General features: G+C 36.0%; 1 protein-coding gene across 1 annotated transcript; it reads left to right on the top strand.

Annotated features, from left to right (window-relative positions):
• Positions 1–643: 643 nt before the first annotated feature.
• On the top strand, positions 644–27,494 carry LOC149480436 (proteasome activator complex subunit 4-like). Its single transcript, XM_089706928.1, has 25 exons — positions 644–1,185; positions 2,748–2,888; positions 3,102–3,218; positions 3,601–3,726; positions 4,151–4,195; positions 4,364–4,571; positions 4,825–4,978; positions 5,156–5,333; positions 5,484–6,908; positions 7,022–7,196; positions 7,471–7,752; positions 7,999–8,261; positions 8,499–8,744; positions 8,942–9,186; positions 9,396–9,523; positions 9,801–9,989; positions 10,433–10,628; positions 19,454–19,644; positions 20,346–20,464; positions 20,587–20,720; positions 21,195–21,337; positions 22,738–22,897; positions 24,401–24,626; positions 25,476–25,617; positions 26,105–27,494. Exons 1-25 carry the CDS (start codon positions 956–958, stop codon positions 26,477–26,479), a joined length of 5,838 nt encoding a protein of 1,945 aa, XP_089563054.1. The 5' UTR covers positions 644–955; the 3' UTR covers positions 26,480–27,494.
• The last annotated feature ends 61 nt before the right edge of the window (positions 27,495–27,555 follow it).

A 27,555-nucleotide genomic window follows, 5' to 3' on the forward strand; every position in this document is an offset into this window, starting at 1 on the left:
ATGAAACTTCAAATTATGTATTCTTATCTTACCAGTGATCTTGTACCTACATATTTCAACCTTCCTTGAGAATCCCGCTATCCATTGGTGAAAACTGAAAACAGAATGAAAATCGGTGCAGTAGTTTTTGAGTTAGTCGCGATCAGACATGCAGAGAGCAAGCAGCTTGGATTTATAATATTATGTAAGAATCTGCCCTTATCTAGATAATATGGAAGAACCACAAGAACATACAAAAATCAATATTACAGCTTACATTATTTTTTATTGCAGTTCTATAACTTTAATAATCTACTGGCCGGTTGGCTTGGTTGGTAGTGACCCTGCCTTACAAGCCAGAATTGTTCGAATGATCGATTCCCACCCGGGGCAAATATTTGTGTGATGATGTTAATTATCTATATAAGTTTTTATTTAAAATTATATATGTATGTTTATCAGCCATCTGGTTTCCATAACACAAGCGACGGCTTAGTATGGGACCAGATCGTGCCGTGTGTGAAAATTGTCCGGGAATATTTATTATTTATTTATTTAATATTAATAGTCTGTGCATAATTTACGATGACACTGACATTAGTGATTCGACAAATCCAAATGTCTATGTCATGTTTACGTCATATTTCAACAGACATTTTCCAATTTCCCGATTGACGATTCATCGTTGGAATAGTTTTCAAAGAATAAAACAACTAAAATGTCAAGTTGACCATAGAATTTCGTAAAATGGAACGTAAATTCGTAGTGATCATTCAGAATTCATTTCTTGCGGAATAAAAATCAATGACTTGTATAAATTCAATGTTGTTTTGATATTTCTCTGTCGGTGTCTATAACAGTAATTGATAGTGCGGTTGTAATAAATTTGTTATTTGTGTTATTATATTAATGTATCCTCAAGAATAAATGTACGTAAATGGTGTGATTTACGAATAATTCATAAAAATCTGTGAAAATGCTGCTAGACGACGAATTTGAGCTTATGGTGACGACGGAAGAGAGGGTGAAAAAGTTGGGATTTCGTCCTCAGAAGGAAATTTTGACCAACCATCTGTTGCCATATGCTGATGTGCTCGATGAGGAGTCCAACAGGTTTCTCGTACAGGTGAAGACCAACCTGGCGAAGGCGGTAATGCTGCGGGAAATGAAACCAGCCTGCGGCGTATGGACCTCCAGGCTGATGAAGTAATTGTTTTTTTTTTTATTTTCTACTATCCATAATAGTTATGAAGACCAAAATGAATGCAGAGTATCATATCAATTTCTGTTAAAATATTTAATGCCTGCTTAAAAGCCATATCGAAAATTTATTACAGCTGTCTTAAACGCTAACCTTTGGCAAACTATCCTAGTTTAAAATAGCTGCCCCCAACCCAGAACTTGCACATGCATTACACACAGAGGTCAATGCTTTGTACATTCCAAGAATTCATTTAACCCATTGACCACCGTAAGCCCCGATCGGGGCGCGACACAATAGATTTTCTATTGTGTCTGTGATTCCGAGGACTGATGGATTAAGTAGATTTTACTATAGCACAAATAATGAGTTTCTTTATGCTTTAATAAGAATGTCATCATTAATTACCTATGATATATCAATTTTTATCTCCAATACGGAAGATAGGTAATGAGTAATCTGTAAACAGGAATAAAGTAGTTTTAATTTAATAAAATCATTTTTTTTAAGTTTTAGACATTTAAATGTTAGAATATTATTTATAATAAGTCAGACTATGTTAGTGTATATAATAATCCTATATGATTGAATAATACTACATAATATATGCCTGTTTCTATGACTGAAGATGTTTGCCAAATGGTTGTCTTATCAGTCTTTAAATAAATCAAGGTTGCCCATAGATGATTTTCTTTTCATGTAAAAGCCAAATCTCATTGAGTTAAGGCATTGGGGAGCAATGACCATGAAATTGATTAAATTTTAAGTGAATATTATAATTCTCTGTATTTTTATAGCCTCATCAATGTTATAAGATGCCAAAAGTTCGATTGTTTGTCTATTCAAGAAGCTTATATAGTCTAATAGGCAAAAAATCTATTTATTACACCAACTATTACAATTACTATATTAATACGGTATTTACAATTACTTAAAAAAAAAAAGAACAAAAATGCTTGGTTGTCTATAAACTGAGAACAGAAGCAAAAAATAATATATATGAATAAAAAATTTTATAAAGAAAGGAATTTGTTTAATTTTTCATTTCAAATGAATCATTGATTCAGCTGAGCCATATGCATAAGCTATAAGTTTTGAACTTTGTGTACAAAATCTGCTTGGATTAAAATATGTTCCATGTTTGGATATACAGGGTGGATTTTTGAACATCAATGGCGCGTGGTTGGTGAAATCCAATAATAGTAGGAATATTGAAATACACTGAAATAAATTACAAGGTAGATTTTAATGAAGACTACAACTGCACCAATAGGTTTTTGAATAATTAATATTCACCTATTAATTTAGATTACTGGATTCGAATATTTTACAGATAGTCCTCCCAGGAGTATTTAAATTAGATTGGCCTCATCACTCCATTCAGTGTTTTTCAATATTTATCATAGTTTCGGATTTTGCCTACCACACCCTGTTTAAAATTGATCCTGCATATTTGCTTCAATTAATTCAACGGCTTATGAGTCATAATATGTATATCTATGGCAGGAAGTTGATTAAATTAAAGTAATTCTATGTTATAAATAATATTTATTTAATATTTTCACAGATATATCAGAATATATGGACTGAAATTCAGCAAAGAAGATCACTTAAACTTCATAAAGCTTGCATATGAACTGATCCTCATTCCTGATTTGGAGCCATGTAAAATTCACAAATTTACCACATTGTTTATCATGCTTATCAAGTAAGTTTTTGTTAACTAGTAACCAATGTAATTGGGTTGATTTAATTAATAGTATATTCATTTTTTCTAAGTAACATAAGCAAATTGGTCAGATTTTTTTTTCATAGGTATAAAAATTTCAATTTTATCTTTAAAAAGATACTTACTTTAAAAAGACAATTATTAAAATTCTATGAGTGTTATCGATTCTTAAATTCTATTTGAATTTAATAGGAAAAGACATTTAATTAAACCGGAGGAGCTAACATTGCCATGGAGACCACTGTATGAACTTGGAAAAACATTATTTGATAAGAATTCAACACAGATTGGAATGTATCACTACCTCACGTAAGTATATCGCGCTACTAGTATTATTCGTTTTTTTATTTATTTTACAATGCATATATTTGCATGTTAATTATGAAAATATGACTGTGCATTACTCAATGCAATTGCATCATAGTTAAATATATATATAAGTAATAATATTAAATAGAAACAGCTTAGAAAATGTTATATTATATTATACTTAGCAAGAATGACAGGGTTTGGAATTATTTTAATATTTCAAGAGTAGTAGGAATTCAAGTATAATAATCACTTCATTGATCTTCCATTTACTTCGTATTTTACTGCATTCAATGCGTGTCCATTTCGCGGACAAACATTTTTAACACAGAATTTTATAGCATTGCTATATTAAGACTATTCTAACAATTGTTTTGTTCAGGCCCAAAAGATCTGGGAAGCAAGGGGCTTCAGTGATCGATATGGTACGAAAGTTCTTATCAGGGTATGGGCTAGATGACGCACTCGAATTATTCGGCCTGGCGTCACCAACAGAGGACGAACCAATGTAATGATGGTTAAATCATGGGTGCTTTTACGGTGGCAGGTGGTTCGGGTTCCGTCATCTAATTCATCATCATGATACTATAGACCCACCTTTTATAAAAAAATTCTTACTTCAGTATACATTTATTTTCCTGATTAAATAAGATTATTACTCGCAAAACAAAGCATTACTGGGTCTTAATTATATTTTTAATTTGGTAACACCTCCACTGTAAATTCTTCTGAATGTAAATAAAAACTTTCCTAAATCCTTACTTTGATTCCTTTCTTCCTTTTTTTTAGATTAATAAGTTGTTCGTGATTTCAATGTACAATAAACTATTTTTATCATAAGATCAAACCATCCATCATGTATGGTGGCAGTTTATGCATGGCGTTGTTTTGATAAAACGAACTGAAATCTAATATAATCAATTTCCTTTTAGGTCCCTCGAGGGGTCTTATTTGTCTATGGTGAAGTGTGCTAGACCGTAAGTAAACTTTCCTATAAAATATTGCTCTAAGAGAAATAATCAAGTACCACATATGCCTGAAATTTCAGTCTCGTGTGTAATATTAATAATGAAACAATTTTAAGAATTTAACCTTTTCATTATGGTTTCACATTACATTTTGGTTCATCATTACATTTCTTTTAGATATTTCGATGTTGGGGCGACAAAGGAAATGCTTGAAGAATTTTTGCCTTACATGAATCCCTGGTCTTCAAGTAGTCATATGAATGGACCACTGGTATTTCTACCGGTTGGATTGAATCCACGTTACGCCTCTCAAGGACATGAACTGTGGTTTGATAAACTTAATACACTATGGGATACCAGCGCAAATTCGCATTGTGGTGTTACGGTGAGCAAAATATATTATTTCTCCTTATATAATACTAGCGGTCCGCCCCGGCTTCGCCCGTGGTACATATTTACGTTTTCTCTACATAAAAACCATCCTCGTACTTCAAGGAATATAATAAAAAAATAATTATTGAAATCGGTTCAGCCGTTCTCGAGTTATGCGCTTACCAACACATTTTGCGATTCATTTTTATATATAAGATTATCGTGCCACCGAAATCACGAATATAATTTGTTGTTTCGCTTTTTAGGACATAATGATACTTTTCGCCAATTTAGCTAAGAGGAATCCTGGAGCAGTAGACTGGAGTCCACACGCACCGAAAATGTTTATGAGATTCCTTCATGCTCTAAATCTACCCGTATCTTACAAGGATATGCACCACAATAAACATAACAATTTGGGTAATTTAATGCATTGCTACAATGAACACTATTGACAAGATTTCTTATTAATATGAGTTAAATGGACAGATCAATGTCTATCCAGTTATCTAGTATAATTTGCTTAAAAATATACTCACAGTAAAATTATTGACAATTAATGAAACAATATTACCTTTATTATATTTCCTTTCGTAGATATGAAGTACGTGGCATCATGGATTGTATGGTCAATTAACCCTGATGGTGTGGTTATGAAGCATTTACGATCGTTCTTAGCGGGTGTAGAAAGTTACTTACACAGTGCAAATGCGGGTCGATGGTCGTACAAGTTGAGGGATTTGCTTAAAAAATTAGCCAGAGAGTTTTTAAACAGGTATTACGGTAATTTTATATCTTTGAACTACTCACAAAAATATTATTGTCATTTTATTTATGAAACTGTATTCCTTTTAAAGAATTACTTCACAGTCTAATAATAACTGTGCGTATTGTTGCATTATACTAAACTGAAAACAACTTTCAGAGTTCGGCGAGAAAGTGAAAAAAAATATTTGGAATCCTGGGAAAATAAAACGCCCGACGCTTACAAACTCCGAGAAGAAGATATTACGGAATTCGTTCAACTCGTCCTTGAACCGACATACCAAGCTGTATATACGCGAAGTGGATTACTAGATGTATCCGTCGCTTTACAAAATCTTGCTACATTGAGACCTGCCATAGTTATTCCTCCTTTGCTGGAGAAACTAAAAACTGCTCTGACCTCACTTACGGAGCCTCACCGAGTTACAGCCGCTATGTCCGCTGTCGCAGCGATAGCCAGGCCCATGCTCAGGGGCGCCGATGCCGGGTATCCAGAGGGACAAACTCACGTTGTCCCCATTTTAATGGCCGTCCTACCCGGCCTCGACCCAAATGACATTAAAAAAACAATAGTCACCTTGCATTTGATATTAATGTTCAGCAGCATGATATCCTATGTAGATTGCAGCTCTGCTCACGAGCACTGGACGGATTTGACAGAAGAAGAACTCTTAACGTGCGAATCGACTGCACAATTAGAAGATTTTGTTCTCGTGTTTCTGGATAAATTGCTCACAATTATCGAATCTAGTACTATGGAAGTTGCCCGATTGGACACTAAAGACTCCGATTGGATTCGCAGTAAGACAGATGCCGTGATGGAAACTGCTATTTCGTCCGCAGTGCTGTCAGTTTTAATGCAATGTTCGCCAAAAATATTTAAGGAAGCTCTTCGAAAGTTTAAGGCGTTTGCGACTGAATCAACATACGAAACTAATGTTTCTGGAAGCATGATTGGTGTTTTGTTGAAATCTTTCGCGCGTATAGATGCAGAAGCAACACTTGCGGCGTTTATACCACAGCTTAGTGAAGAACTACTCGAACTTCTATCCACAGAAGAAGCTCTACGCGAGGAAAATCCACCACGTGACCTTGTGTACAGACTCGTTCTATTTATGCAAGTTGTATGTTGCGATGGGACAGTTCTACTGAAATATATTCCTCAAATTTTGCCAGTACTTGACAAAGCGCTCAAATTGCATTCCACTTACGCATTAACTCGTGCCTCTGATTGTTTGGCTAACATATTTAATTCTTTGGCTTATATCGATTTAAAGGAAGGTAGATGTTCGCCAAAAGATTATGGAAGTGCTCCAGAAAAATGGTTACCTATCCGAGAGTGGGGCAGTGGGTGTTTAATGCAGGATGCGAACTTTAAATGGCATGTGCCGTGTAAAGAAGAAGCGGAATGTGCCCAGATGTTGGTAGAACGATATATGAAGCCAGAAATAACTAGACTTAAGCAGTGGCTAAATAATGAGCGACCAATGTGCCGCGAGAGAAGATTACGTAGTTTAAATATAATAAATTCTGTGCTGTCATGTAGCACACTTTTACCGCCACCCAATGAGGAGCCTGTTCCACTGTGAGTGTATTTATGTTTAAGTATATTAATTAAAGGCATTCTACGATATGAATTTTTTTTTTAATTTGTCTTATTTAATTAACAATAACAATACACTTACTTGTAAATTTCAGTTTAGAATCCCACGTACCAGCAACAAATATGCCTTACTCCAATGGTGTTAAGTACTCAGTTACCTTGGATGGTATGAACTTAAGGGCTACCTTGACACGTCTACTCCTCGATGTTCAGGCTCGTATGTTGACTGAGAAGACAGATGATACACGTGGTTTGGATATGTTGCTACAGGTACAACTATCTATGTGTCGCTTATCAAATATAATTTGTAGCATTTTGTTCATACAAAACATTACGTCATCGTAAGCATAATTAATTTTCCTAGCAGCATTTACACTTTTGCACTTTTTTGTTCATGGTTTATGTTATTATTTTAGCCAATGCCACTGATTCTGTGTTTAATATGTTAACAGAGTTTCTTTATTATTTAAAGTGGTTTGTTTTTATACCAACTAACAACGTTTTCCACATTTTCCTATGAAGCTAATAAACTATTTCATTCCAGGTCTGGGAGAGAGTGATAGTAATGAAAAACCTCCGTAACGGGCCTAGTTTAGAAACCCGAATGCGTTCATACGGTGCTTTAGAACGTGCTTTAGAAGGCAGAGGGGGGTTGGGTGGGGGACCAGTGAAATCTGGTGGTGCTCGTCTGAGGATGCTATTGGCAGATGCTGCAAGACTCCAAGATGATGCAAGACTAGATCTGGTGTGTGACTCCGGGATGACACCCTCGGCTCTACTTGGCCTGAACGCCTTGTATGAACTGTCCATCAATACATATAGTTCTGTGAGTTTTTGATCTCCTTTTCTTATTTGCCGATTTATACAAGTTAGTTACGCGAATATGCTTATTTAAAGTTCGTTAAATTTTCGGTAAAATAAAAGTGATACAAACACCTCATCACTCAATTACAAGCAATAAGGATTTGTAATAAATCCTCCAGTATAATATTTCGAATTATTATAAGCAAATATTTCAATTGGCAATTGCAAATAGATCTATCGTGATAAATAATCTTGCTATTCGTTACAGGTGCGCATCGCAGCGCAACTACGTCTATATTGGATGCTCAGTCACTATGCATATTCATACCGGGTACTTGTGCCTAAAATAGTCGAGCTTTTCAACACAATAGGGGAGGGGGATGAATGGCACGAGAAACATAAAGGGGCTCTTTGCATCCTGTTAGGGCCCAAAGCAGGGCCAATTCTCGCCAAGCAAGATTGGGAGGTCGTTAGGGCCCTGTGGCCGGCGATGTTGAAAGCGCCAGTCAGTGAAAAACAAAGTATACATAGGTGAGGAATTCAATTTAAACATAAATATTTTAACTTTTTCCACCAAACTTAATTCATCATAAAAAATACATTTTTTATTTGTAATTAAAGTTATAAATTAATATTGGTTTCTAACTTTCACAGAAATAAATATATTGGAAGCAAAACCCATGGGAAATTTTCGGATTTATCGATATACAAGTTTTTTATAAATATTTATAACAATTTAATAAATAAATATTTCTTTTATTTCCCTAGACTCGAGCAAGGATTCAGCGACTCTTTGCACCGCCACTTCCCGGCCACAAACACAAGACTCACGATAACAGACGCTTGCATTGATACAGCAAAACGTCTGATGACAAAGGAACAGTTCAATGATCCAGAGTTTCAATCTCTCTTCAGTAGAGCCAAGGAAATTGAAGAAGCACTTTCGGACCGCGCTGAAAAGTTGTATCTAGAACTTATTAATGAAATGGTGGATATTGCTGAGTCTTCTAATGGGTAAGTTGAATAAATTATCAACTATAGGAAGTGCGTAAAATAATTGTAATAGACGCTTCCAAGCCATTTGTAAATTGGTTATTTACAAATTTTTTTCAAATATAAAACTAGTAATCATTTCAATGCAAAGTTATAATGACTGAAAAAAATTTTAAAAAAATGTTTGTTGCTTATTAAAATATGAGATTCGTTTTCAGCCAATGGCGTCGCCTAGAGTTAGTAATGCAAATGCTAACATTCTGTCCGTCTCTCCAAACACCGTATCCGCCTAGAGCTGTAAAACTCTTCGTGAAGTCTCTGGTACATGAAAACATTACCGTCAGAAGAATTGCCGGCAGATTAACTCTGTACGCTATTAAACAACGCAAGAGGAAAGTGAAGAAAATCAATGTGGATCCGTATGAAGTTGCTGGTGTTCCCAAACCAGAAAATCATATACCAGGTATGGAAAAAAAATAATAAATGGCCAAATTTTATTTCTTCAAAACTGACTTTTGGAAATATTAAAAAAATCTTTCCTCATACATTCTATAATACATATCTGAATTTCCTTTCCTTTTTCATGTGTGTATTTTGCAATATCTAAATACAGTTTATTCCTATCTTTTACTTGCATGAATAATTTTATGTAAAGTATTAAATATTTTTCAGGATATAGAAAAGATCTTGAATGGGCACTTTGGTCACCGGACAGAGAATTAAAAACCGACGAAGAGTGGGATAAGCCTTGGCTAAGAAATTTCTCCTGTGGATTTTATACTTGGCCGAAATATATCAAGGTAGACATTATTCCTTTTTTTTTTTCAACATAATATGATTACATATTTTAGGTTCCTAATTACTTGAATTCACCACAAATCTTTAGTCATTTCCTTGGCACATACATAGCTGTAAAAATATCGAAAAATAACAATCAATGTTTGTTTATTCATCTTTTAGAAACGCGAATTTAATTATTTCTTCAATTACCAATAAATATTTATTCAGTTAATCGTAATCTTCGTATATTTTGTGTCAATCTAAACAATAATCAATATTGTCTAAACAATATTGTAGGTAGCAGCACCTCAAAAAGAGCAGAACTTTGCATTGGATACAAATCCCGAAGACATGGAGGAAGGTGAACGATATCTATTTGAGTTCTTTACTGATGAACAGAACATTAACAAATTGGTCAACTTCCTGACAGTGGAGGAAAAGAAAGGAAAAGATAAATTCAATGTGACGCGTTCTACTGTGTTCAGGGTTAGTTTGTTATAAAGTAGTTGTTAACTTTTTTGTTAAAATTAATGTGGATGTCAAAATTTTTTTTTTTACTTTTGTTGATTTATTACAATACTAAACGTTGTATACCTATCTTTTTTTTCAATTTTGACAAAAAAAATACAGCTTATTGAAGTGAAACTTCTTTAGTTCGTTGAGTGTAAAATTTCAAGGTCGCGTGATGGCAATACCGTCATGTCATGTAGTAAGGCGACGATTTCGGTATCTTTGAATCTTGCCGAAGAATTTTCACGGATATGCCCTTTTTTTTCTTTAAGTTTGGCCAATTAACCCATTGAGCCCCGAACGGCCAGATCCGGCCGCGACACAATAGATTTTCTATTGTGTCTGTGATTCCGGGGCCTGATGGATTAAAAGACACTTTATTCTGCCTTTACTAATTTATAATTTTTCCATAAAAACAGATGATATTCGCAAACTTCGGCGAGCGCGTATGCACAAAGCTGATGGAGCACGCCGTAGCGTGTGCGGGCAAACCGGACGAGACGATGCAGCGGTTCGCGGCCGAGGTCGCGTCGGCCGCGCTGCGGGCGCCCCGCGACTGGCCCCGGGAGAGGGCTCTGCGCCTGCAGAGGGACGCCATGAACATTGTTGTTGTGGGTCAGTATGTGTGTGCACAAACCGGACGAGACGATGCAGCGGTTCGCGGCCGAGGTCGCGTCGGCCGCGCTGCGGGCGCCCCGCGACTGGCCCCGGGAGAGGGCTCTGCGCCTGCAGAGGGACGCCATGAACATTGTTGTTGTGGGTCAGTATGTGTGTGCACAAACCGGACGAGACGATGCAGCGGTTCGCGGCCGAGGTCGCGTCGGCCGCGCTGCGGGCGCCCCGCGACTGGCCCCGGGAGAGGGCTCTGCGCCTGCAGAGGGACGCCATGAACATTGTTGTTGTGGGTCAGTATGTGTGTGCACAAACCGGACGAGACGATGCAGCGGTTCGCGGCCGAGGTCGCGTCGGCCGCGCTGCGGGCGCCCCGCGACTGGCCCCGGGAGAGGGCTCTGCGCCTGCAGAGGGACGCCATGAACATTGTTGTTGTGGGTCAGTATGTGTGTGCACAAACCGGACGAGACGATGCAGCGGTTCGCGGCCGAGGTCGCGTCGGCCGCGCTGCGGGCGCCCCGCGACTGGCCCCGGGAGAGGGCTCTGCGCCTGCAGAGGGACGCCATGAACATTGTTGTTGTGGGTCAGTATGTGTGTGCACAAACCGGACGAGACGATGCAGCGGTTCGCGGCCGAGGTCGCGTCGGCCGCGCTGCGGGCGCCCCGCGACTGGCCCCGGGAGAGGGCTCTGCGCCTGCAGAGGGACGCCATGAACATTGTTGTTGTGGGTCAGTATGTGTGTGCACAAACCGGACGAGACGATGCAGCGGTTCGCGGCCGAGGTCGCGTCGGCCGCGCTGCGGGCGCCCCGCGACTGGCCCCGGGAGAGGGCTCTGCGCCTGCAGAGGGACGCCATGAACATTGTTGTTGTGGGTCAGTATGTGTGTGCACAAACCGGACGAGACGATGCAGCGGTTCGCGGCTCAGCTTCAGTTTTTTAAGTTACAAAAAAGTCGAGAAAAGAACGCATTGGACAGGCTTAAACAGCGAGCGAGTCATATTCATAGTGAATTAATGTTAAGGTGATTCCTACGATCTGTTCCCAGCCAATGTCCCGCTAGATGGCGCTGAATTCTACATTTCTAGTTTATTTGAGTTTTTGCGTAATTGGAAAAGATTAAGGTCGTAGGAATAGTCATGGCGGTTACTGAATATTATATTTTATTGAAATATGTCATATCATTGCCTTAAAGTCCACCCAATTCGGTAAAAAAATGCATTATAACATCTGTCATTGCATACAGGGTCGTTTACACACACAGACGTATACAAAAATGATAAAGATTTAACTCTAGATGGCGTGAATGTAAAGCGCGTCACACACGGTGAAGATACTACCTATAATATTTTATCTAATCTAGTAATATTTTATATTACAGTATCTTAAGGTATCCGGTATCAGCGTTCTGACCATCATTTTTCTTTTTTCGCTGTAGAACCGCCATCCTGTTACAAATGACCCACAAAGGAGAATGACCACGGGTGGTATCGGTAAAATTTTAGTTGTGCCACGTATTCGTTATATTGTTAATTCCTATTTGTATTTATAATGATCATATGTATCAATATTAAGTCTTAATTAAACCGGATAAATTGAAATAATAGTAAAAGTAAAAGTTTTTCTTTTGAAACATGTATGAACTTTCGCATTAGTAGGAAGTAGGATTGTTATAAAAATAAAAGTTATATTTGTTGGCGTAAACTATTTTATTGTAATTTTGGGAAATAAATAATGTCAAAATTGATTACCTACAATAAAACGCAGTTTTATTTTATTACCTACATTACACTATTGTTTTTTTTTAATCAAAACATGTATTTGAAGTAGCAAATATGATATTATGCTGATCCAAGCATTTTCACTCAAAACTAATATCAGTAATGATTTGTAAAAGTAAATTATTTCAAAATACATTTCATAACCAACAAGTAAGAATAATTATTCATACAACAACAAATCAAAAACACTATTTACTATGGAAAAAAAACCAGGAAGGTGAAAAACATATTTACGATTTCGATGCACTCGACTTTTAGTAAAATAATAGGTAAAAATATTATTATGGTTTTGATCACAGACATATCTGTGGTTTTGATTTTAGCTACTAGTATCAGAAAGCTGCGTGTTCAATGCACGTCGGGGTCCCACAACTGTGGAGGAAGGAAGGTAGAATACCTCCATCGAATAAGTGAAGTTTCTCGACATACTCGATTTGCCGGCCGGCCTCAATGAAGATTGTCCGAAAGTTGTATATGTGCTCTGTAACGAAAAAATTTCGCTAGCGCGATTCAGAGTGAGGTGTCGTACAATATACCTAATGAAGTTTTTCATCTTTTTATTTTACTGCAAATACAAAATAAAAATTAAACAATGGTAATGTAAATTCTAAACAAACTACTACCAAAATACAATTAGAACAAAAATCATTTGACTTGTTTATTTCACCCAGAGGCCAGAGGCGGCTCGTGACAAAATTGTATACCTAGGTGTTCACTTGAAATAAAACAACGAAAATACAATAGCGTTCGGGATGATTTATTACAAAAAAATGAGCACCACATTTTATAAATGTCTATAACACTAAAAATTACAAAGTACAGGCTATTTCAAAACGAATTCAATGACTAGGTATCAATAATTAGTAAATCACCGAATTTGCATTCGCGAGCGTAGGTATCCATAGTGTTTGTCACTGACGGTCACTGACCTCTATAACTTATAGTTATAGAGGTCAGTGGTGTTTGTTGTGTAAACATGTATGTATTTGAGTAGTTAGTAGCATATTATATTCTGAATTTCTGATCCATGCCTATTCACTCAAAACTAATAACACTAATGATTTGTAACAGTAAATTATTTCAATAGGTAGGTATTTGAACATTTCCCAACAAGACGTAAGAATAATTATTCGTAGGTATACAAGATACAATAACAAATCTAATACACTATTTATTATTTTATTATTTACTAGCGGTCCGCCCCGGCTTCGCCCGTGGTACATGTTTACGTTTTCTCTCCATAAGAAGTAATAGCTAGAGAGCTAGCGCAAAGCTACCTGTATGTATTTGACCAGACCTGGATTTTTGTGTGTTGATTCCCCTATACCTACTATACATGAGATGAGGAGTCACTAAGCCCAGAGTGGTGGACGGGGCGCGCGCTTAGGTAAGACAGGTGGAAATTTTTGGCGAACTTTGAAACCATTTGACCACGTCTGCCATTTTGATATTTGAAAATAGATTATTATTACTATCGGAAAATAACAATGGCAGACCATTATCACGCGGATAACATTCTGGCAGACACTTATGAAAGTGCTGAAAAAAATACAATTTTGAAAGTATTTGACCAGATCTGCCATTATACATATATACATATATTTTATTTATTAGGGTCTTAAAAACTTATTTTCGAAACGGCAGACATTTTCATTGCGTACAGACTTCAGCAGACAACAAAACTTTACAGACTTCAGCAGTCAACAAGACTTAGCTTCTACATGGTCAGATGTATATATGTATTACGTTCCCTGACCTTACATCAATGATTTACTTTATTAATGTTTTTATGGTCATTTACATTTAATTTTGAAAACTATGGAATAAAATTTATAAATTTGATGATACAAAACTAAATATACATTTGTAAAGAATCTCAAATATAAAGTTGTGTTGCAAATAACAAATCATCATTTAAATATTTAGTTTATTTCTTTATTTAAGAAACAATTAACAATTACAAAACAACATAAAAAAACACGCATGCATTTATTGAAATGTTCATTCATCATCACTATCGTATGGCGTTGTGTGACTCGTCTTCATAATCCATTGAATCGGATTCTGTAAAAGTAAAACGTAAATTATATAATAAAAGAAATGAGTCATTATAAACTTACCTAGTAAGGCAATGCCTTTGATGTCGCACGATGCCGCCGCGCCGCCAGTGTAGGTACTTCTGCTGCTACATGAAGATATGCTAGGGTTGCAACAAATGGGAAATAAAACAATTGTAATTATTACTATTATGATGTAATCATTTATTCATATTATGTACATTCAAAACAATTGCTATTATTAAATCTGATGTAATTATTTTTTCATAAATATATAATTATTATTAATTATATAATATATTGCACTGTGAAATATTTACGTATCACTTTATTTTTGATGTTCTTAATTGTCTTTTATAAAATTTAAGTGACGCATTCGCATTGGGATCAACAATCCGATAAGAAAAGAATGGAGACAACATATACATAGCTTTGATTTCAATTCTACAGATACAAAATATACAATCTATCTAAAATGATACAACGGATGTTTCCTGCGTTTTCTCGTCAAAATACCGAAACAACGTAATTATTGTATAGTAGTTGGGCGTGAAAGTAAAAAAACAAATGAAAAGTGTTTTCCATATGATTATTTATTAAATTTACGCGATTAAGAATAATTTCAACGATACAATTTAGTAACCGAGAATTCAGAGGATTAAAGAAAATACCTGCCTGATCATTTTATCAAACTCTAAAAGAATTATGGTTATTTCGCATCACTCGGTTTATTAGTTTGGTAATAATTATTAAAGGTAGTTACAACCCTAGCCATTGAGTCGAACGGTAGGCAACACAATATCGACTTTGTGCGGGTACATATGGTACATTTCTTCTTGCTGTGAAGCGTAATTATTATTATTAAGATTTTTTAGGCTATTTTGAATCAGCTGTTCTAATTTAATTCTAGAAATTTATTAAAACGTGATTTTTTTAAAAGTATATTATGAGTTTATAAATACCTCAACCAATAGTTATTGTGTCCTATCCTCATTTCTTTATATCTTGGTAGTTAACTAAAGTGTTAAATTTACATAACCTCAACAACAACATTTACACTGCCACTGCACTAAAACTAAACTAACTAGCTCTCTAGCTATAAGAACCATCCTCGTACTTCAAGGGATATAATAAAAAAAGAATTATCGAAATCGGTTCAGCCGTTCTCGAGTTATGCGCTTACCAACACATTTTGCGATTCATTTTTATATATAAGAAGACTAGCGGTCCGCCCCGGCTTCGCCCGTGGTACATGTTTACGTTTTCTCTACATAAGAACCATCCTCGTACTTCAAGGAATATAATAAAAAAAGAATTATCGAAATCGGTTCAGCCGTTCTCGAGTTATGCGCTTACCAACACATTTTGCGATTCATTTATATATATATATACTAGCGGTCCGCCCCGGCTTCGCCCGTGGTACATAATATTTACGTTTTCTCTACATAAAAACCATCCTCGTACTTCAAGGAATATAATAAAAAAAGAATGATCGAAATCGGTTCAGCCGTTCTCGAGTTATGCGCTTACCAACACATTTTGCGATTCATTTTTATATATAAGAAGACTAGCGGTCCGCCCCGGCTTCGCCCGTGGTACATAATATTTACGTTTTCTCTACATAAAAACCATCCTCGTACTTCAAGGAATATAATAAAAAAAGAATGATCGAAATCGGTTCAGCCGTTCTCGAGTTATGCGCTTACCAACACATTTTGCGATTCATTTTTATATATAAGATAAGATTATGTGAAAATAACCAGGAAGGTGAAAAACATATTTACGAAAACATAGTAACATAATATGGCTGTCGCTACAATAATTATATTTCAATTTTATCTTTTTATACCTAGTAGAACTGGCCGACGAATAAAAAAAATCGTATTAGAATAAATACAATAAATTACGGAACAAAAAAAGGATTGTAACTGAATTAGGTATGTTTGTTTCTGGGCGCACCGTTTTCGACGACGCGACGCGCGACGTAAGCGTATAGGTATAGGTACCTACTTTGCTAAAACAAACTAATAAAATTGTGTGTCTGTCTGAAAATTCGGAAAAGCATATTTTGCAAGTTTGTAATTACTTTGATAGTTTACCGATTTATAATAATTGTAATTGTAATTGTATAATATATAATTTGCAATGTGGTGAAATTTCATAAAAATCACGGGCCAATTTTTTGTTTTGAATCCCACCGAAAATATAATTGCGTTATTAGAATAATTAATTACTATACCTACCCACGATCAATTATTACAATATAGTCTCAAATGCATACTAGAGAAATATTGCAATTTGATTCAATTAAAATGCATAGCATACAAAAATAAATTCACAACACAAGAAATTCCGCGCGCAAATCATAGCGCGTGTCAATGAAATCAAGAATGTTTTATATCAAGCCGACGCGGACGACGACGCGACGCCGAACAAAAGTACCTACGACGGACGACCACGCTTCGAGTTGCCAAACAACATGACTCATGAGTAATAAATTGTTTACAAAAAAAACAAGTTTTCCATTTTTCTGTATGAGTAGACAGAACTTCAAAACGCCACCTGCTACGGTTTATATTATGAACGATTGTTATAAAAATAAAAGTTATATTTGTTGGTGTAAACTATTTTATTGATCAATAATTTTGGAATTTAAAATTGTCAACATTGATTACAATAAAACGCAGTTTTATTTTATTACACTATTGTTTTTTTTATCAAAACATGTATTTGAAGTACCATATAATATTATGCTGATCCAAGCATTTTCACTCAAAACTTATATCACTAATGATTTGTAAAAGTAAATTATTTCAATATACATTTCATAACCAACATGTAAGAATAATTATTATTATTCCTACCTACAACAACAAACCTAAAACACTATTTACTATGGGAAAATAACCAGGAAGGTGAAAAACATATTATTATTTACGATTTCGACGCACTCGACTTTTAGTAAAATATAGTAGGGAAACATAATATTATGGTTTTGATTTTTGCTACTAGTATAAGAAAACTGCGTGTTCAAACTACTTGTTTGTCTGTCTGAAAATTCGGAAGTACTTTGGTAGTTTACCGATTTATAATAATATTGTATACCTATATCGTTGTTTAAAAAATATTCAAACACAATAAAATATGATATATGTACTGATTTATCACTGGTTTCAGTGATGAACTGATGAGTCAATTATAGCCACTATACTTTCGTCATACGTGTGTATGATTGATGTGATTTGCAACGTGGTGATATTTCAGAAAAATCACGGGTCAAATTGTCCCACCGAAAATATAACTGCGTTATAAGAATAACTATACCTACGATAAATTATACATAATACAATATAGTCTCAAATGCATACTAGTGAAATATTTTATTTGAATCAATAAAATAAAAAAATAAATAAAAAATAATAATAATACAAAAATAAATTCACAACACAAGAAAATCCGCGCGCAAATCATAGCGCGTGACAATGAAATCAAGAACTTTCGAGCCGACGCGGACGACGAAGGAGCCTAACAAAAGTACCTACAATCATAGGCGGCTCGTGACAAAATTGTATGGCCGTGTTCACTTGAAATAAAACAACGAAAATAGGTACCTACAATAGCGTTAGCAGTACAAAAAAAATGAGCACCACATTATAAATGTCTATTTATACACTAAAAATTATAGAGTATTTCAAAACGAATTCAATTATTATTTAGCAATAATTAGAAAATCCCCGAATTTGCATTAGTGATCGTATTCATAGTGTTTGTCTACACTAATATTATAAAGAGGAAAACTTTGTTTGTTTGTTTGATTGTAAATTGTAATGAATAGGCTCATAAACTACTGGACATTTTACCAATGTTTGCAAGTTTGTGATTACTTTGATAGTTTACCGATTTATAATAATTGTATACTTATATCATTGTTTAAAAATATTCAAACACAATATGATATAGGTACTGATTTATCACTGGTTTCAGTGATGAACTGATGAGTCAATGTTAGCCACAATACTAATCACTTTCGTCATACATGTGTATGAACTATGATTGATGTGATTTGCAATGTGGTGAAATTTCATAAAAATCACGGGCCAATTTTTTGTTTTGAATCCCACCGAAAATACATATATTACTAATTGCGTTATTAGAATAATTAATTACTATACCCACGATCAATTATTACAATTTACAATATAGTCTCAAATGCATACTAGAGAAACATTGCAATTTGAATCAATTAAAATGCATAGCATACAAAAATAAATTCACAACACAAGAAATTCCGCGCGCAAATCATAGCGCGTGTCAATGAAATCAAGAATGTAATTTTATATCAAGCCGACGAGCGACGACGCCGAACTAAAGTACCTACAGTACCATTTACCTTCAGTGTACAATACAGTTTACAGACCTACGACGGACGAACAATAATGAGTAATAAATAAAAAAAAACATAGTTTCTAAGGTCATTAGTTTTATTTTATTTTATTGTTATTTTCTTTGAACGATTGGAAATGAAATTACTCAATTTTTACACAGAACTTTGATTTATTAGAATTATGCTCATTATGCATAAGATAACGAACGCGAATGCACGACATCTAGCGCGTCAATGTCTAAACATCGCCTTTCGTTTAGACATTGACGCGCTAGATCTGTAATAAGTATATAGTCTATGCGCTAGATGTCGTGCTTTATGTCGTGTTTCGCTTGGCAAAAGTCACGCACACTACTGTAGAAGTGTCAAATTTTTCCGGTATTTTACTGTTGTTTTTCTAAGTAAATATTGTAAATTATTGATTAAAAAGGTCGAACGCGCACACATTTCATTATAGAGAAGTGATAAAATGATTAGTTTTAAAGAAATAGTGTCTGTGTTAAGTGTTTAGAGGTAATCAAAAATGTATGGAGGGACGGTCGGAACATCAACCTTAACATTTTTATCTACTGTCAATAGCGACAAACTAAAATAATAATAATTTACAGGTCTAACAGCAGTAATACCAGATTCAACAGAAGACTGGAACACGTGCCTGGTAAACGCAGTGGAAAAGATGGATCCCACGCGTAATACTGAAGTGCTGAAGTCATTGCTACAGCTCTGTGCGCCTTCGTTGGGCGATAGTACCGACCAGGAGACGTCTTTTGTGGCGTGTGCGAGATTGTATGCACTGCAGGTTCGTAACATGATAATAACTATTTTTAATTATATAACAGTGGGTATTCTTGGCAATATAGAAGTGTTGAAAGCTTGAAAATACACTCTCATCACTGAATAACACCGCTGAACGGATACTTTATAATAATAATAAAGGGGCCCATACAGTGAGAGGGCGAGTCACCACCTGCCAACATATTTTTACTTTCTTTTAGTAGAAAGGCAGGTGCCATAGTTTCCCATAGTCCCCAGTACCAGTCCATTTAGCATCCCAATCCATAGCCCAATTATTAAATTTCCATACCCTGCAATAGTCCTACATTGGCCGCGGACTGCCTAGGGCTGTATCTCTATAGTGCAGTCATGGGCAGGCTGCGGCTGGTGTCCCACAACACAGTAAAATTCTCGAAAGGACCTCTGCGTGTTGGATCCGTGTCCCCACGTAAGCCTTCCAAAGATCCGGGTACCGACCTTCTGGTGGTACCCGAGTATTATGGAAATAAAAAATGATAATTAACGGGGACTTTATGTGTCATGTGCGTATATAATTGTATGTACTTGTACGAATTGCATGTGTAAGAGATATGAACAGAGCTGGATTAGTTAATTTGATTATTGAGTTATTAAAGTAGTTTAAGCGCTTTGTTGGCTTATTAAAAGCCAAAAAATTCGTATTATCATACAATTGGCTACAACAGTGTTTCATAAAATATTTTTTAGGATGCAATCAACGCGTTCGCTTGGCGAGTACCGGCTTACTCCGCGGAATTGTTGAAAAGATTAGAAGCGGCCAATTTCATGCAACATCCTTACCAGAATGTTCGAGAAAATGTGGGAGTGTAAGTTTTCTTAATATGGTTCAACGTTGATATTGAAGTTTCTTATGGTTTATTCAAAACTTCACTGTCATTTAACTTTTATGTTTTTAAATTTTAAATGTAGTTTTGTGAATATTTTCCAGTGCTTTCCTGGCTATTTTCAACACGGACGTAGAGTTTCCCGGTGGCGAAAATAAATATTCACCGAAATTGGGAGATTTCCTCGATTCTATAAAACCCAAGCTTGCTGCTTTGTACGACGAACATGGAGATATAGGTATGTTGAATAACATATTTTTTCCTTGTGTGATATTAATATGTAAACTTTGTAATTTTGTTGCGTGTCGATAATAGATTCCCTCTAAAACATAGAACAAGCCATGTCAAATAACCTGATAAATTGTTAGCAAGTCACTTTGATGTCGACAAATTTATTAATTACACCACATAAACACAAAATTAAAAAAAAAAGTAAATTAAATTCTGGCCTGATTTTACTTTACTTTACATTTTTAACTGTATAAAATGTAATTATAAAGTTATTATGACTGTAAATGTGTCAGATCTTGTCTATTTATGTTCTTTATGTTGTCTGTTGCTAGTAAAACATCCCTCAGCCCCCGGAATCACAGACACAATAGAAAATCTATTGTGTCGTGACCCGATCGGGCCGCTCGGTGGTCAAGGGGTTAAATCAATATTTTAAGGTCTTGTCTGCTTACAGTACTATTTCCATAAAATTGATTTCCAGTAATAAAATCAGCGGCAATGACAGAACAGTGCAGTAGTGCGTGCACGCCGCAAGCGAGCGACGGACCGCGGGATACAACATTAGTGCAACAGTTGCAAGGGCTCGTGGAGGCGCATAGGGGACCCCATGACGATCGGCCGCAGGTTTCTGGAATTATTTATTACTAGGTTTCCGCCCGCGGCTTCGCCCGCGCAGTCAAAGAAAAACCCGCATAATTCCCGTTCCCGTGGGATTTCCGGGGTTTCATTTTCCCGGGATAAAAAGTAGCCTATGTCCTTTCTCGGGTAGAGATAAACTACGATAACATGGCGCGCCCCTCCAAAATTCAAAACGTTTGAAAGTATTTGTGAAATTCATAATAAATAATATAATATAATAATAAAAATTAATAATTTAATTATTATATTATTATAAATAATAATAATTTAAATATTTGTATTTCACTACACACATTGAAACAGTAATTTGGAGGGGCGCGCCATGTTATCGTAGTTTATCTCTATCAAAATATCTATATACCAAATTTCATGCAAATTGGTTCAGTAGTTTAGGCGTGATTGAGTAACAGACAGACAGACAGAGTTACTTTCGCATTTATAATATTAGTATGCAAGTATGCATTAATGGAAAATAGTATGTAGCATTTTTGCGGGTGCCAATAAACTGTAATTAAGCCACGCCCCCAATGTGTCAATTAATTGTTAAAAATAATTGAATTCGTGATGAATCATAATTTTTTCTTGTCCTTGTAAATCTTTTTAAAGTGCTGTCTAATCGCGTTAAAGTGCGCATGCCAAGTCGTAAATTTTATTAATTGCTCCTATCTAAACCGTAACTTGATGAATTTATTCGGAAATTGTATATGTGTTCATTGGGCAATATAATTTGTTTACTAAATCGTATAAAATATTAATAACTCAGGCCCCGGAATCACAGACATAATAGAAAATCTATTGTGTCGTGGCCCGATCGGGCCGTTCGGGCTCAATGGGTTAAGAGCCAACAAAACGAGTGAGAGAATTCAAAATTCGGTTTTCCTGTTATCTATTGCTGTCGCGCTATGCCTCAAGCCTCCCCCGTAGAGCGCGACAGGGACAACTGCAGCTCGGGCCGAAAATACCTAGGAAAATTACGTAAATTCGACGTTCCATAGTCCCCTGTTTCCTCCTCCAATACTGGACCGATTTAATTACTTTTTTCATAATTTAGTAGAGAAAATTATAGGCTATGTTCCTACGTTTTGCTTTTTTTATGTAATATTCAAAAATTAGTTTTATGGAAGACGGAACACAACGGAATTTCTGTCCTATTTCTTACGTTTTAAAAGATTCAAATCTTTTTTAATAATTAAGATATGACAAAAAGGAATACGTAGGAACATGGAGCCAAGTTACCATAGATTAATAGTAAAAAATATATTGCTCTAGTGGCACAATCCAGGGAGGAAACGTTTGTATGGAAAAAGTTTTGTTTGCTCTTAACCTAAAGTCAAAGTACTTTTTTTTTTTCAATATTATATAATGATTTTTTTATTGTTATTTAGACATCGGACGCAAGCGCAGTGTTAAAAGATGTTTTAGCGGGTGAATCTCCTGTAGATGTTCAACTATCTGCGAGATTTGAAGGTGCCTTGCGGTTGTCTGGTGATGGAAACAGTTCAACTCAAGCTGATCACGAGAACGCTGTCAATTTGCTCACTACGGGTATGTTATTTTATTATTTGGTCTCTTTTTTTCCAATTTGTGGAAAAAATTGTGAGCTGAATTTTTGTATGCACTTTTTTGCGTTGTTGTTAAAATTAAAACTTTTTTTTACCTATCTTTGAATTTATACCGTGAATTCATATGAATATTTTAAACAGGAATTAAGTTTTGCGTTGCGGGAGCATGTTTTCCTCGCTCTTGATTTCTTTCCGCATTTTTTGTTACTCCCCAGTTTTGGGTTTTTACGCTTACCATGTCCAGTTAATAAAATTCACTTGTATACTATATTTTTTTTAAATTGATTACTCTACTAGCTTTCTGCCCGCGGCTTCGCCCGTTTTGTCTTGCGCGTAATAAGTTATATAACTTCATCAGAATCTGTTGCGTAGTTTTCAAGATTTAAGCATATAGGATATAGGGACAGAGAAAGCGACTTGTTTTATACTATGTAGTATATTACTGACCGGTTGGCTTGTTTGGTTGCAAGTGGCCCTGCCTTCCAAGCGTAGTCGTGGGTTCGATTCCCACCCGGGGCAAATATTTGTGTGATGAACATAGATGTTTATTTAAAATTATTATTTATTTAATACTAGCTTTCCGCCCGCGGCTTCGCCCGCATTTTCAAAGATAAACCCGCATAGTTCCCGTTCCCGTGGGATTTCCGGGATAAAACCTATCCTATGTGTTAATCCAAGTTACCCTATATATGTGTGCTAAAATTCATTGTAATCGGTTCAGTAGTTTTTGCGTGAAAGAGTAACAAACATCCATACATCCATACAAACTTTCACATTTATAATATTAATAGGATTATTTATTTAAAATTATATATGTACTAGCGGTCCGCCCCGGCTTCGCCCGTGGTACCTACATGTTTAAACTATCCTATCTCTTAAGTTGGATCGAACTGGACAGTGCACATGGTGTGCGAATTTTATTATAATCGGTTAAGTGGTTTAAGAGTCCATTGAGGACAAACATTGTGACACGAGATTTATATACAATATTAAGATGTTTATCAGCCATCTGGTTTTCATAACACAAGCGAAAGCTTAGTATGGGATCCAGATCGTGCCGTGTGTGAAAATTGCCCTGAATATTTATTATTCATTTATTATGTTTTGTATGTGTCAGTGCTCCGCGGGTGCATGACGCTAGTGGTGCGCGGGTCGGGATTCGCGCGGCGGTTGCACAAATTAACCTGTATACAGTGCCACAAACTTAATTGACCCGGTGACGGTGTCACTGATGTCGATTTAGTGCCGCTAAATAGTATTTCCCCGGATGCAAGGGTAAAAATAATGTTATTGGCAATGCATGGTGTAAATTAACATTAATAAGTAAATTTTTATTTATACAAAATATTCCGTATGAAAAGTCTGTGAAAATGTGACATTTCAAAAAGGCGGCACGTAGTTCCAGTTTCTTGCCACCGGGTCAGTTATGTTTGTAGCACTGTACTTTTTTTTAATTTTTTAATCTGTATTATGTACCTATGTGCAGTGCTCCGCGGGTGCATGACGCTAGTGGTGCGCGGGTGCGGCGCGGCGCGGCGGCTGCACGCTCTCGCGGGCGCGGCTTGCGCGCTGGCGTCGCGCGGGCCGGCGCGCCCGCTGGACGAGCTGCCGCGCGCCGCCGCCGCGTTCCTCGCCGCGCTCGCACTCGCGCCGCACCCGCGAGACGCGTTCGACACTGCGCTCGACGCGCTCGAGCGCATGGCGCAGGGCAGGTGAGTGACGTGAGCGTGGTTCTCGTAATAGATTCGGCGGTAGATACGCTGCAGGATATCGCTTAATATAGGTGAGCGTGGTTCTTGTATTCGATGCGACGGTGGACGTACTGTAGTATAGGGAAGTGAGCGTTGTTCTTGTATATCCGAAGTGAGCGATATCCTGCAGCGCATCTGCTGTCATATCCAAATATGACAGCAGATGCGCTATCACTAAAGGCATGTGAGCGTGGTTCTTGTATTGGGCACAGCGCTCAAGGCGCTGCAGGATATCGCAGCAGGTGTCTAATAGTACTTGTATGGTTCTGTGCACTCAGGGTGCAAGGGTAGACGCACTTAAACTGAAGAACGGTGACAGAGCACATAATCGAGCAGCAGCAATATCAATACTTTGCAATCGCAGAAAGCAATCAATATAATTTTAAAATATTAACTTCAGCACTTGCTTACGTATGCTTTTTAAGAAGTTAAAACAACAATATTGCTATACCTTTTAAAAAGTTGAAACTGCAATATACCATTGAGATAATATTACTACGTATGGAGGAGACACCACGAACAAAATCTGTGCGCCATTTTTTTGCTCTAACTAAGTTTTAAAAATTATTATCTAGTTAGATACTTACCGATGAAAAGTTATGTTAGTCACTTTTCCGTATTATTTGTATTATTTGTGCAATATCGTAACACACACGAAGGCATATTTGATGCGTTTCACTTTTAAACAAATAAAAAATGAGCGTGCAGTTAAGCCACATGGCTTATGTTGAGCGGAACATAAGTGATGTAGGCGGTGTCGTCTCCATATGTATATCTCAATGCAATATACATATTTATTTTTATTTCTAGATCATGGTCAGCCCGTCTAGCGTGCTTAGAACTAGCAGTCCCGCTACTGTTCTACGGATTGCCGATGCTGTGCGACAAGCAGGAAAGTGCGGTTCGCGCTGAGAACTTCGCACTTGGCCTTATGAGAGACAGTCGCGTTGAGGTATTTGTTTTTTTGTATTAAATTTTTTTTTTTTTTTATTACAGGATGTTAAAAGCTTTTAATTCCATTCAGGGATCTGTAACTTAGCAAGTAAATATGCTATGAAAGGTCAAAATTATTTTAAACGTGATAACGTTTTTAAAATCGTTTTAGTCGGGTGACATGTTCAGAAACGTGTGTCACACCAAAACCTCACGAGCACGATCGCAGGTATAACGAGAGAGAGACGGACCGATCTCCCGTCTCATCTCGAGCGCTGCCACCAATAAGACGTTATCACGTAAACATCTCGATCGTAAACCTACTTTACAAACAACCAATTTTTTTTTTGTTCAAAAATTATATAAAATGTCCATTAATTACAAATTGCACAGTATCCGATTTAAACTTACAGAGATGTTTTAAAAAATTCGCATTTTCATAAAACTTTTCTAAAACATCTCTGTTACTTTAAATATGAGAATTAATTTTAAAATTTATGTCTAAGGTACGACAATCAGCTGCAAAACTATTAACGGGTCTGATGCACTGTCGCGCTCTGCCCGACGAGGACAAAACCCTTCGCTCTCTAATCAAAAGCTGTCGGTCAAAGGAACTAAGGGAACGGCACTGTGGGGTCCTCGGGCTATGTGCCTATCTGTCATCAAGGCCATACAGCCTGGGTCCCAAACTGGGTGATGTGCTCACAGAGCTAGCGAGACACACAAACGCCCCAGACCCCATACCGGCCACTATACGCACAGCACTCGCTGACTTCAGACGAACACACCAAGACGATTGGCCCAAACACAGGGAACAACTCACTGAAGAAGAATTGGATCTACTGGCCGACCTCACTTCACCACCCTCTTACTGTGCTTAAATAGTTAATTCATAAGGAATAATTTGTACATACTACACAGCATTATTTTTGCAAGTTTTATCCAGAAGTTTTTTAAAATTCGTGTTAATAGCCTTGGTAATATTGAAATTGTATTTGGTTCATTTTAAACTACAAAGTATTTGGCAATTTCGTTTGCCGGATATTGTGGTGAAGGTTATTTTTTTAAATTTCCTTGGTGATGGCGTGATGTAATAGTTAAAATATATATGTATTTTTATGGGAATGTTATAAAATAAGTAAATGTGCCTATTTTTGTTTTTTTTTCAATGCATTTCTAGTGTTAATAAAAATGATATGATGTGAATATATCTTGTTTGTGTTAATTACATCTATTTCATCCTAATTACAATTTTTTTATAATAGTGTACAATATAAAAACAGTCGTAAAATTTCATGCTAAGAAATAAGAATATAAAATAGAAAAATGGAGTTACCTCGTGATTTAACGCTTTTAGCAGAATACTGGCATTCGCTTTATATAAAGATGTTTTATTTTTGTTACAAGGGCAAACTGTCTTATTTGGAAATTATAATTTTAAGTGATTTATTAAGATCAAACAATTCAATGTAAATTCATGCAAATTTTTATTTTAAGGTGAAACTACATATTAGACAGTTTACCCATTATTCACTAACTGTATAAGGGTGGTAGACATTTGGATAATTTTACTTTGTACTGTATATAAATCACTTTGTATATTTTGTTCACATAATTATTGTATATCTATTAGAAGTTTTCTTTAATTTTCTTTGCTTAGCACAGAACAATAAGTTACCAAGTCTTTTATGGCAGATATGAGATCATACTATCAAAAAGTTGGAAATTTTCAACTAAGTTTTTGCTTACAAATGAATTTCACAATACGAAAATGTTTGAACTGTCAAAACTGTAGTAAATAAACAGATCTGTCCAATGTAAAACAATATTGGCTTATAAACCAAGTTTTGGAAGCATAATAAATATTAATGGCTATGGAAATGTGTTTTTTATTTCATCATTTATATCCCTGCATCAATTTATAACAACACTGTAGATGTCTCATCTATACTAATAT

The sequence above is a fragment of the Colias philodice genome, chromosome 18 (genome assembly GCF_061535455.1).
Source record: "Colias philodice isolate Cphi_HAF_F1 chromosome 18, ilColPhil1 Martin Lab GWU primary, whole genome shotgun sequence".
Lineage (NCBI taxonomy): Eukaryota > Metazoa > Arthropoda > Insecta > Lepidoptera > Pieridae > Colias > Colias philodice.